Source organism: Acipenser ruthenus, chromosome 10 (assembly GCF_902713425.1).
Source record: "Acipenser ruthenus chromosome 10, fAciRut3.2 maternal haplotype, whole genome shotgun sequence".
Lineage (NCBI taxonomy): Eukaryota > Metazoa > Chordata > Actinopteri > Acipenseriformes > Acipenseridae > Acipenser > Acipenser ruthenus.
The window spans coordinates 2,894,123-2,907,155 of NC_081198.1; the positions used below are offsets into that span (position 1 = coordinate 2,894,123).

The 13,033-nt window shown below is 38.1% G+C and overlaps 1 protein-coding gene across 1 annotated transcript in view; it reads left to right on the forward strand.

The window, feature by feature from the left end:
- Nucleotides 1-908: 908 nt before the first annotated feature.
- The window catches only part of LOC117404965 (inactive tyrosine-protein kinase transmembrane receptor ROR1-like), an 85,292-nt gene continuing 73,167 nt past the window's right edge, over nt 909-13,033 (forward strand). Inside the window, exon 1 of the mRNA XM_034007803.3 lies at nt 909-1,257. Coding sequence (XP_033863694.3) covers nt 1,152-1,257 — 106 coding nt within the window. The 5' untranslated portion in view covers nt 909-1,151. The remainder of the gene's footprint in view (nt 1,258-13,033) is intronic.

Here is a 13,033-nt window from a genome sequence, read left to right on the forward strand (position 1 = left end):
CTTGGTATCCCTGAATACATATTATTATTATTATTATTATTATTATTATTATTATTATTATTATTATTATTATTATTTATTTCTTAGCAGACGCCCTTATCCACATAACTGTCACCTCTTTAAAAATATGCTAAGGACTCTAATGAGCAATCCATCTCACAAGTCCAGTGGCACCCTACATGAATATTTACATACCAGTGTATATTCATGAGTTTAATGAGCATTTTGAACTTCAAATTATAGTAGTAATATTCCTGTCCTGGGACGCTTTCTTCTCGAATTCCACTTTGCAGTACTGTATGCAAAGCCCCGAACACAGAGCCGACCTGTCAATCAAGCCTCTGCAGCCCACTGGTGTTGACGGAGAGAAAACAGCACAACCATTGTCTCTCGAGTCACACACACAAGACAATCTGTGATTTATTTTGCAGAGCAATATCATTTACGTTGAACTGACAGGAGTGTGTGTTGCAGTGTTAGAACTAAACAAGCACGTTTGTGCGTTTTAATAATACATTACACTCGCGATTAGGGGTCATGGATACTACACTACTACTCAATTGTAATAATTTCCAAATAGGCATCATAGAAAAGGCAGACACGGCAACGTACAAACTGGTTTTAATGGGAAAACTAAATGACTATTCAGGAAATCGTTAGTCGTCCATACTGATTATTTGTAAGTGAAGAATCCCTTTCGTGAAAGTAATTAAAAGATCGTCTCGACCTTCCTTTCACGCGCTGGCAGCGGTTGCAACTTCGCCACTGCAGGACTCTTACAGCAGACGATGAATTGCACGCATGAAGTTTTGCATTTGGGCAGCAGGGGGCGACGCATTGCAGGCGCTAATCAGAGCCATCTGGTTTGCCTAACGCTGGTGGATTTGGGGTTTTTGGAAGTAGAGCAAAGGGAAGGAGGAAAGCAGAACAGCTCCAACTCAAAGCAGCAGCAGCAGCAAGGAAAGTCTTTGGCTCCAAACCCCAGACGCCAGTTTTTTAGCAGCGAGCTGCCTAAATACATTTATTTGAGAAGACTCTCTGGGCACACTTTATTTGAATTGATTCCTTTGCAAAGTTGGAGATCAGTATTCGGTTATTTACAGTGGATGTAAAGACCACCAGCCTTGCACAGGCACGACAAATTTAGAGGAATGTACCAGACACGGGCAACAGGAAAACTTGAGCGGGGATGTCAGTTCCACTTTCTGCGGGTTTTCTTGTTATTAGGGGTCGTGCTTGGAGCGCACATCGGAACTGGTAAGAGTGCAATCGTTGTGTAGTTTCTATACTCCTGCTTCATCGGCGTTTATAACAATAGAGATAGCAATCTTCAACAATATGCATTTCAGATTTTCCGAGTTGTAAAGTAATTTAAAAAAAGTTTGCAATTTAAATAACATCTGTGTCATAAGTTTGTCGCAAGTGTTATTGTCCTGTACTAATAATAGAGTACAGTATTTGATGATGCTGTCGGAACCTGTTTTCCATTTTTCCGGCGCTGATATAAAAGTGTCCAGTTGGATGTTTAGTAATCTGGTTTCTGTTAAGGTCATTGTCGAGCGCTTTAAGAAGTGCTTTGTCTGCAGTGTTTTGAATGGTATGATAATGTTGACGTTTTGTTTTAAATGAGGAGTAACTGCCGACGTCTCGTGATGCGCAGTGGAGAGCTTATCGTCTGGTTGGGTGATGTAATGACTAGTTTACTAAAAGTTTCTCAGAAGTTTTACTGAAAAGTTTTACAACCAAGAAACCAGACAACAGAAAACAGGCACAGTTTGCATTTTGATTAAAATAAATCTATAAATAAATAAAATAACAATTATTTTAGTGCACACAATAAATTAAAATTTTTTGAGGACAGTAAAATTGGAATGGCGCTGCCTGTGTGTCAGTCGTATTCTGCGCCAACGGTTCTGTTTCACATAACCAAAATGAAGTGCAGACTGCATGTGTTACTGTATTTGTAAAGACAGCGGTGCTCTAATTAAAACGATCTTGGAAAGCGCTCAGCATCGCACCCCTCTCTGCTGGAAGTCTCTCCACAGAACTCGTTCTATTACAGGCTACCTATTCGATATGATGCGGAGCTGCTGTGTGGATCCACTTTGAATACATTCTGTAAGAACTAAGCAGTGTGACTTTCTCTCATAAATTACGCGCTTTTTTTCTTAAAAAAACAAGATGTCCTAATTGCAATACGTAAAGTGAATGTATAATAAATAGTTTTTTTTCGAATTTTCTTCCTTCTCTTTTTCTGTATTTATATGGCATTTAAACGTGATTATTATCCACATTGCCATGTGAAACACTCCTGGTTGTTCAGATGAACAGTACACTCTTAAACATCCACGTGTTAAATTGAGGGTGCTTGATTAAATAAAACACTCTGGATTAAGAACAACACAGTGTGTGTTACATTTAACACAAGCTGTGTTTTCCTACAACACACATACTGAGAGATGTGTTGCTGTGTCATTTGCGCGTTTATAACTCATATATACGATCATTTAATACCTATGCAACTACTGGAAGCTATTGTTTTGATCGTTATTCTTTCATTTAATGAGATGTGTGGCTGCAGATTTCCATGCATTTATAATAAATAACACACTCAATATATGTTAAGAATTATTACTGCATTAGCATTTCCCTTAAATGTATATAATGTGTTTGCCTGCTTCTCCCTAGAATGGTATGAGTAGACTGCACCTTTAAATAATGCTCATCTACCTTTTATTATTATTATTATTATTATTATTATTATTATTATTATTATTAATAATAATAATAATAATAATAATAATAATAATAATAATAATAATAATAATAATATATGATGCACATTTAATAAATATTGTATCATTTGATTATTTTTTTTATAGATTATGCTGCTTTTTCTTATAGCTCAAAATGTACATGGTATTGCAGTTACATTAAAACACTGAATTTTTAAAAATTCTAGTCTAGTTTGTCTTCCATGCTCTCACCCAAAGACACTAAAATAAAGGCATATTTAGCTACAATATTTCACCTTGTAAGAGTCCCTGGCCAGTCTTTAAGTAAAATGTAACACATTTTAAAAAAGGACATGTTAATACATTGAGTTTGAATGAATAAGCTTGCTGTAAAGATCCCAGGCTGTATTTTGTTCCAGGGTCTACAGCGTGTGTTGGGTTCACATATGCATTTCTAGGGACTCAAAAGGACATTTTCTGTCAGATTCTAAAGACTAGTATCCAATGTCTCCCCTCAGGGAAGGTGTTTTTGAGGTTTTTTGGATGTGCAAGCAGGTTTGAGCACTTCCTGAAAGATTCTCATCTGAGAGGGTATTGGGTATATGCTGAAATGAATTAGTCCTCTCATCTGATGGACGCTTGCCTTAAAGCTATCCTTTGCAGGGCAACAACAAAAGCAGATTCGTATGTGTCCACTTAACAGTCTTCTGTGTAGGGTGAAAAGCACAAGCTGGATTACTGGTAGTCACCTTATCCTTTTCACTTAACCCGTACCCCCTTTTTGTACTGTTAATTGGGCAGAGGGGGTAATTGTATTTACGTTAAAACAAAGAGAAGGAAACAAGAATTATTAACAAAAATATTAAAAGAGAAATGGGAGAAATGTTTTGACTAAAATGTCTGTCGCAATTCATATATATATATATATATATATATATATATATATATATATATATATATATATATATATATATATATATATAATTATGCTCCACTGTAATTTACTGTGCATCAGTCATAAGGATATAACCATGATCAGTTATAAATCATTCTTATGGAAGTGTGTCCACACAGACTACATGACGACAGAATGTTGCTGCTAAAAGCACTTCAGTTTAAATTAAAAATAAATCCCCCAGAGGCTTGTTATTGCAATCTGTCATCTCAATGGCCAAACTAAACTCATCCACGTTACAGTGTTAGCTACAGTTACTGAAGCGTTAATAAGGAGCTCTTTAAAAGCTTTCACAGACAAGCTGGAATGTTCACTATACCTGAACATACAAAGGGACAGAATTGACCTGTGTTATTTGTTCTTTGACAAAAGGAAGCCTTCATTTTGACAAATCATTGAATTAGCCTTATAAAAACAATCATTGACTTTTATCATGTGAATAATTAGTATTACAACATTTCTGAGTATTAATACTAATGGTATATGCACCACAGCATCCACTAGTCATGTATCAAATATATCTTCTGAACATACAGCAGGCTGCTCTATGAATTCTCCCACATGTCTGATATTTTAGGAAACAATGTCCGTTCTATTTTAATTTTCTGAAATTAACAGCAACGAACATTTCCATGTGTCATATGCTTCAAGATATTGAAATGTGACATGCAGATGACAGGTTTGTTGACTTTGCTTCTTTCATGATTGGAGCCGTACCCAACCTGTGCATTTTGTAACTGGGGTAGTTTGTATTCATACAGCTGCATTTATAGATGGCCATCTTATCATTATCTTAAAAGTTAATGGAAGGAACGTGGAAGCGTCTGGATCTGGGTTCAAAGAGATCACAGATAAGGCTTTTCTCTTGAGGGCGAGCTGGAACTGAGGTTTGTGTGCCCAGTGTGTCCGTGGTCATCCTGCGGTACAAACTGTTATGTCAATAAAAGCTTAGTTCTTGTGTACCAAAGCTTGCAGGTGCAGGGTCCACCCTGCCTGCAATGACAGAGAATATTATTATTATTATTATTATTATTATTATTATTATTATTATTATTATTATTATTATTATTATTATTATTATTATTTATGTATTTATTCATTTGACAGGGACAACATACATTTGATAAGGTTTCTGACATGTCATAAGATGTATTTTGCCCAGATTTTAGCTACAAGCTAATTTTCAGTCGATGACAGTCGATGTGCAGGTGTAGAGACAGGATTAAAATAAATAATCAAACACAAAAACTGAAAAAGAAAATAATACAAATAAAGTAACATTTACAGAAGGGAGCAATTTGACACTTTAAATAACTTTAAGTGATCTCCTCAAACATAATGCAATGATTCCCTTCAAACAAATACATAGTTATAATAACGAATAGAAAACTGCTAAAATTCATAGTACCAAAATAATTACCCTGCCACCCCTGATTTTAATAATCGCAGTGCAACAATTTGCCAAAATCTACTAATATACCACAGTTAATGACATAATTAAAATAGTATATTTACAGTTAGTGGTCGCAGATTTGTTTTTGTTTTACCCTTACTTTTAATATGGGAAGGCACGACTTTCAAAAGGCAGAGTCATGCAGAGAAGAAAATGCAGTTCGATCGGCACTCTGTAACGAGAGGTGGAAAAAAGAGGAAATTCTCAAGTTTGTTGTTTCTTTCCTTCGTTCCTTAGAGGCCTGTTTCATTTCTGTCCACCGTGTATTTATAGTCCAAACAAAGCTTAAGGCACAAAGGTACAGGCACATCACTATTTATAATGCCTTCAGCTTTCAAAAGAGTTCGCAGCTATTTTAGTTTTAAAGGCTCCTGCTTTGAGGCTTAAGTTGTTGTTTTTAAAATTCATTTGAACCCTGGTACTCACAGGCGTCAATAATAACTTGTGCAAACAACTGTAGACAGTTTCATAACAACAGATTCAGTTTTTTAGCTTAACAAATGCCCGGGGAATTTATAAACTTTAAATGCTAGCCTTGTACCTACTTTTGGCACACTCTAGTCTTAACAGGAACTTTATTTACATTGTACTTTTTTTTTTTTGTCGTAAAAAATGAATCCACATTTGTTAAAGTCTATAATAAACGGAATTTTCATTTAAATTGGAACATCGTTCACAATTGTGTCTTTGTACTAGGGCACGCATCAGGAGAGCTCATACGTGTCCATCTTCAATGAGAGATTCATATGTGTGTTAATAATGGAAATAACCTTGTCAGTCAGCAGCACTCTGTTCAGTTATACTGAGGCAGCAACCGTTAGAGCTTTTTTCCTGGTAATTTGTGTCCCTTGAGACAGTGATAGCGACAGGCAATATGTCAGTTACTTAACTATTTAAAGTTTGTTTTATCATATTAAAAACAGCAGGTTAACCTTGGCATTAATTGTCTCTTAAAAAAATAAGACAATCAGATGTAAGATGTCAGATACAAAGTTGACCTGATCTGGGCAGTTGCTTAATGATATGTATTCTGTTGGCACTTTCAAAGTTAATGTATTATTGATTATTTGTCTTTCTAATAAAATTTAATAATAACAACTTAATAAAAAAAGATATACTGCCATGCTCATGGAAATATTATTCATTTCATGTGTTTTAATCTCCTTTGTGACACATTTAAAGCACTAGTAGCTTCCTCTTGGACCTGGTCTGATGACAATTAATGTGAAAGAAGTTATTTTTACAACGTGCACTTTCCAAGAAAAATCATTTGGGACATTGATAGAAAAGGGTGCTGTTGTGTGAAGTGTTGGCACAAAATGGCTGCACTTCAGTGGTTGCTCCGTGTTTGTAAAGAGCTCCTGAGTGGATGAAAGCCGCAGAGGTTCCAGAAGCGTGCTTGGTCACGGCCGGGGACCAAGTGAAGCTTGGAGCAATATTATGAAAGGCTTGCGGGGGTCTGAACATCTTGAAATGCATTCAGTAGCACTGACACAATTCCACACTTCCGAAATAACGTTGTTCTTAACACCTTTCCAGTTCCACTATAATTGAAAAGCAATCGCAAACTGCTGCATTTTTTTTACAGCTGAGGAGCACAGGAAATTCAATTTAACGGGCATCTAGTGACTGGTCTGAAATGCAGTGAAATCTTAACAGAAAGTTTCCTTATGCATACAGTTATTAATACCCCCTTTTTTTCTGCCTCGTCCAGCTGTTCGTGGATTTTGGATTGAATCCCAAAAATAAAAATGGTTAAACTTAGAAGCTGTGCATTCAGAGCAGCTCTTTCGTGTACCGTGTTCCTGAGTGGACTTTGCTGAAGCACATCAGCAGAACAGCAGATCGCTTCAGACAATCATTAAATAAAATATATGCAAATGAAGATTATCAGGCGATTTTCGCAGTATGCAATAGGTCAGTTATTTACCTCATCATTTAACATTAATTAGACAGACACACGTTTTGCATGTTTGCCTTATTGTTCTTATAGTTGGCAATTACTATCAGTATCCATAGAAACTTTAATCCTGTTGTAGTTTGCAGTCCAGGAATTTCTTGGTCTTTGAAGATTAGTTCCTCTAAAGAGGTTTAGTTGAAGCTCAGCCATTTAACGAACACAGACTTTCGCTGCTGAGCAGACATGTTGGATGAAATTAGTGCTTTAAATTGATGCTGTGACTCGGGCTTGTCATCTCGTTAACTGTTTCATAACACAGTCTAGTGTTGTGCTGTTTCAGTGGCTTCTGTACGTCAAAGAGCAATTCAGTTCAAGTCATAGAAAACCATACTGTTGACTGAGTGTCCCGCAACCCTGAGACGCTTGGCATAACTACTGTATCTAAGATTGTGCATTGAGATATTGTAATTGAGTTTAAATAACATCGTTTAAAGCAATGGTTTGTTTTAGAGGATAAGAAAAAAAAACAGCCACGTTTAACAATGAAGATACCATAAAAAGTTGGGGAAATCAATCAAGCCCTGTTAACATCTTTTACTAATGAGTTTAAAAAATGTATAACTGCACCCTGCTCAAGATGTCTCAGAACACCCATACTAGTGCATCAAATAATGACAGTTACAAAACTAAAACATACTTCAAATGCTTTTATTTATTGGATAACTAAATGGATCCCTCGTTTTGCCTTCTCAAAGTAACGCAGCCCTTTCCTTCTGCTCAGAGGCTGCGTGTGGGGGTATTGTGACATCCAGAGGTCGTCCTACTTCACAAGTCCTGGTCTGCATGTTGCTTTCAGCTGTAGGGAGAAATGACTGTTTGTTTAGGCTGATCCTTTGTCCAATTGTTACCATCAGGGGCTTACAATTAAACACCGTTCTGTTTGCTTTACCACTCCATTCTGGATAAAAAGCAAGCAATACAACTACTGTTTTCAGTGCACAGAGCTTGTTGGCATTTTGACCTCGGCAGTGTGGCAGCAGCCTGTTCGTGAAAGGAAAAGAGAGCAAGCCGCAGCGTAGCCTTTGCGTTTTGGAAGGGATCCTGTTTTTGGGGGGGGTCAGACATTCAGGCAAGCAGTACAAAGACCATTGCTTCTCTGTCTAATCCTGTGCTCAGATTAAATGAATCTATGACCACAGTGACCATGGAATTCAGAAATAAATAGCTTGAGTTCTGTCTTTCTTTGTGATCATTAGCCAAGTGCAAACAGCCAGAGATCATGAATTCCATTTCTAAATAAGCAGAGGAAATAATTGTTCCAGACGGACGGTGCCAGAGTCGTTGGTGGTTTTGTTGCAGTGTGGTGCATCTGTGCAAGGGGAGATTCTGTGTGATGAAGGATGAAGTCATTACTGGTTATCCTGACTTGAGAATCTGGGAGTACACCTGATGAGGAAAGTGCAACCTGTAAGCCGATTATGAAAGCTGGCAGCACAGATTCTGAAAATAACCCACTTAAAACCAGTGCTGCACAAACCCATTATTCCATCATTCGGGTTGAATGCCAGCACAAAGAAATCAGGTGCTGGCAATCAGGTTGGGCTAATTTACCATACCGAGGGAAACAAGTGAAGAAACACAAACCCAAGCAGCTGTTTCTTCAGTCGTTTTGCTTGGAATGGTAAATTAGCCCCAATGCCCCTCACCTGTGGAGAGCTCAGTCCGAACAATGGAATAATCGGTGTGTGTAGTTCTACTTAAAGTCATGCAGCACCTTGGTACACTGCATTACCTTACTCGTATTTGGTCCCGTGTCTCTGTTCTCAGTGGCTACATGCACTATATGTTGAGTCTTAATATTTCAAATAAAACTATTTCACTTTTTTTTATTTCCTTGTTGAAATCTTTGGTTGCATTGAAAGAGCTTTTTATATTTCCATTTGACAGTTATTTAATTTCCCCTTGGATGTATTTAATTGTAGGCAGAGCCATATTACACCTGGCTGAGAATCAAAAGCAAGTTAAGTATTGGTACCTTCTGAGTCCGTGTGTTTAAGCATCAGGAAATGAAACTCCATCAGCACTCCATCAGTGCTAAAGTTTCTAAGACAGTATGATTTTAACAAAAAATGTTCTTCTGGCAACTTCATGTATTCTCCTTCCCCTGCTTGCTCTGGTGTCTTAATATTTAGCATTGCAATCAAGTGAAAAGTAATTTACACAACATTGCCAGTATTTAACTCTGAAAAAACAAAACACACCTACAGTACACAACTCTAAGCACACACACACAAGAGGTGGAAAATGTGAATCGAGTGACATACACCTGGAATCAGATCATTAGCTGTCTTTGTCCAGCACATCCTGTATCCACAGGGTTAGAGAATGAGCTTTTACAGTATGTGTTATGCTTTCACAGACGATATGCAGTGCTGTCCTGTTGGTAATACAGACATCCAGGCTGTAAACGCGCTGTAGTAGCCCATACAGTTACCTGATTACACCAGGTGTCATTTGTGGTTGCTTCTGTTTTGTTTTCTAAACACACTGTATTGTTATGGGCGACTGAGGACTGGCAGCTGCACAAGATCTGTTTCCGGCAGTGCCTTGGGTATGGCTTCATCAGCTCAGCCACTAGCACTTCAGGGCTGAAGTCAAAGGGAAGGATTAGGAGCTGATTTTACCTGAATGAACAGGTCTCCGCTGAGACTGAACTACTGTGTCGGCTAAAGACAAGTGGGGGCTTACTCAAGCTGTTATCTACTTGTATTGGGTGAGGGGGTGGTACCTGTTGTGGTGTCCACTGGCTTGTGACCTCTTATTTCAGGTTACCAGGTGCCCTGGTAAGTCAAATACATTTCATATGGAGTTGCTAACCCACACTAGTGTCGTTTTATTGCCTGGTATAGCGTGTAAGGTTGTGGATCTGTTCTATTTCTTTTTTATATCAATAGCAGTGAAAACCTGTTTGAATCTTGTGTTTCTGAAATCATGATTTTGCGGTTGAAATGGTTATACTTCTAAATAAATAACTCCATTCACTGCTTCCTGCTTCGTCTTTTTTTCCAGCTTTGACTTCACTTTTTTTTTTGGACAGATTTACTCAGACATGGTGGAGCAGCTGCAGACATGTTCTTGATAATGATTAATTGAATAGGTACTTTCTTTTTTTAAAGGCACTGTACTGTATCCCCCTTCAGTCATATTTCATTTTTATGGCTAGTGATAGACACCAGACTTGCTTAACGTAAGCAGTTAAGTAAAAGCTAACTTTCATATTGTAAAATCACATTGCCAGTCAATGTACCCGCGGCGCTTCAGTGAGTTACAGTAACACAGGCATTGTGCTTGAATGATTCTTTTGCAGTAAAGTTGGTGTTTTTCATTAATATTTCCTCTTTAAATAAATAAAAAAAAGTTTTGAACAGTTCCACATAAAGAAGTCAGACTTCACAAAAACATTTACAGCTAGTTTCGCAGACCTCAATTAGCACCAGGTCTACCTAAAGGTAAGATTAGGTACTCATTTGTGGCTCTTTCAATCCATTCCAATGCCAGGACCTTTGTTCAGACCAATCCCCTAATTATTGAATTGAGCAGAGCCCAGGTCCAAACAGTTCTTTAATTCTTAATTAAATGTAGGTGTTCCATTAAGTAATTGAGGACCTGGTCAGAGGTAATCTGGTTGCATTAAATGAACCGCCAAATATTTAAACACTCAGTAGGATCCAGTTTTTAATTACCCCTTTTAACTAGCTCTCATTCCTCTTTCCTGTGCGGAATACTGACCCTGTAATTAATGCTTCGGCTTGTTAACCCTGTAGTTGACGCACCAGGATTTCACAATGTCCATTAACTGCTGAACAGGCTGTTTGCATCATGGTTTGATGAAGACCTCAGATGCTACGGTACTTGCCATAGAGCCTGTCTATTCTAAGGAGGCTTTTCAGAGGGTCACGCTGGAAAGGGTTTCCAGAGAAATGGCTTGTCACAGGGTCTTTGTTTATTAGAAAGCAATTCAAACTCTTCCGGTATGCTTAAACATGTGTGATAATATGTGTGTCTGTTTGTGAAGAGCAAAACAAAACGGGGGCTTGAATGCCTCAACTGAACAAAGTCATTGAGAAAAAAAAAATAATAATACTTTACCAGAGGTGAGGATTGAAGTTGATTAAGTTTAACGATATATTTCAAACTATTTATCTAAACAAAAAAATATGAAGCGAAGCAGAACATGTCAAAGTGTGAAACTAAGGAACCTGCCAAAAATAAACACTGGGTTTACACCAGGGACTTAAAAACTGGTCTGTATTATAATTAATAGCAAGGGGATAGAAAGTTATTTTCAAAGTCATCCTAAAGGACAGGCTACCCGTGAAAGAGAAACACAATGCCCTACATAGTGGCTCTCCTGGTAGAAGTGCAGCCACGTGGTGTGCAGGGTGAGTCATACAGCGCAGGTTCACGTCCTGGCTGTGCAAAGTGGACGGTCTTCGCTGGGGACTCCGAAGGGAGAGTCGCATTGGCTCTGGCACTCCCATGGGTGAGGGAGGCAAAACTAGGAGGGACTGTTTCTCCACATTGTGCTCAAGCAAACCCTGCTGGCCAGGTGCCCTTGTGAGCTCACTGGTGGACACCTGCAGGGCTGGCCTTTGTCCTCCAGAGTTTGGTAGCTCACTGCCATCCACTCTCGAGTTCCTGGGTGTAGAAGAGGAAGATGGCTTGGTCGTGGGATCGGAGGACACCCACTGAACCTTCAGTTCTCCTGGGCTGTGTGGGGAATTGCTGTGGTGAGGGGATAAACTCATTGGACATTACAAATTGGGGGTAAAATAATGGGCACACTAAATAAAAAAAAAATAAAAAAAAAAAAAATGACCTGAATGACTAACAAGCTTCGAAATTGGATGATCATTTTTTCCTAGCTTTCCTAGCTTTCTTTTTCCTAGTAAGGCCATCACAGAACAAGGTGTGATGTGTTCTGTAGCACTTCCATGAACTTGACACAAATATTTCATTAACTTCACTGGCCCGCTGGATAGGAAAGAGCTTCTTTTAAGAAGTGATTTAGTTAGCCAGCCTATATGTGATAATTATCACACAGCCCTATATACTGCTTAATGTTTAAGCGGTTGCTGACTTTTGTGTTTATTTATTCAGTTTGAGAGACTTCTGACACGATAAGCATTTGATTCAGAAAAAAAAATGTGAAAAAGAAATCTGCTTTCATGACTTTCAGCACTGAAATCAGTCTTACAGTAGGTGGTCTTCGAAGAGACCTAAAACCAGGTATTGCCTTGACTGTGCGTAAGGTGAGAGCAATTAGTAGTGGTCTTACTCAACGCAGAGATATGTGAAATAATACTGTAGCTTTAGGTCACAAGGGATTGGAGTTGGTGTGGATGGTGCAGTATTCACTACTTTGTGGAACATAGTTAAACACTAATGTAGTTCAGTGGTTAGGGCTGTAAATCTAGTTTAACAGATTGAACATTTAAACCTTCAGTGTAAAAACAGACTTGATTTCATCTTTGTATTTTACTTTTGTGTTTATTTGAAGTTGTACATATATTACCACATTCAGTATTCAATTACAGTGGCTTACAATGCATCAAGATACTACAAACGATTAGTATTTTATTTTACAGTCCCTATTGAAGCCTCCTTACTGTAAAACATAATATCATTAATAGAGCATTCCCAAAACGGACGAACCCCAACGCTCATCCCGCACCTCGTTTACCTTCCTGCTCTCAGCCGGCGAGATGCTCTGTAAAAGCAGGCTTTTAAAAACGTTGGGTTCGTTTCTGCGAGGGCCGATTTTGGGTTGTATTCAGGCTGCAAAGCAGAATAGACGCAATGTAGAATTTAAAACGAGTCTCTGTTTTGTAAGGCTGTTATTTATTTATGTGTTTGTTTGTGTATTTATTTACTCATGTCCTTATTTACTCCCCCACTGCTTCTCTTCATGTTGTTGATTGCTCTCTTGT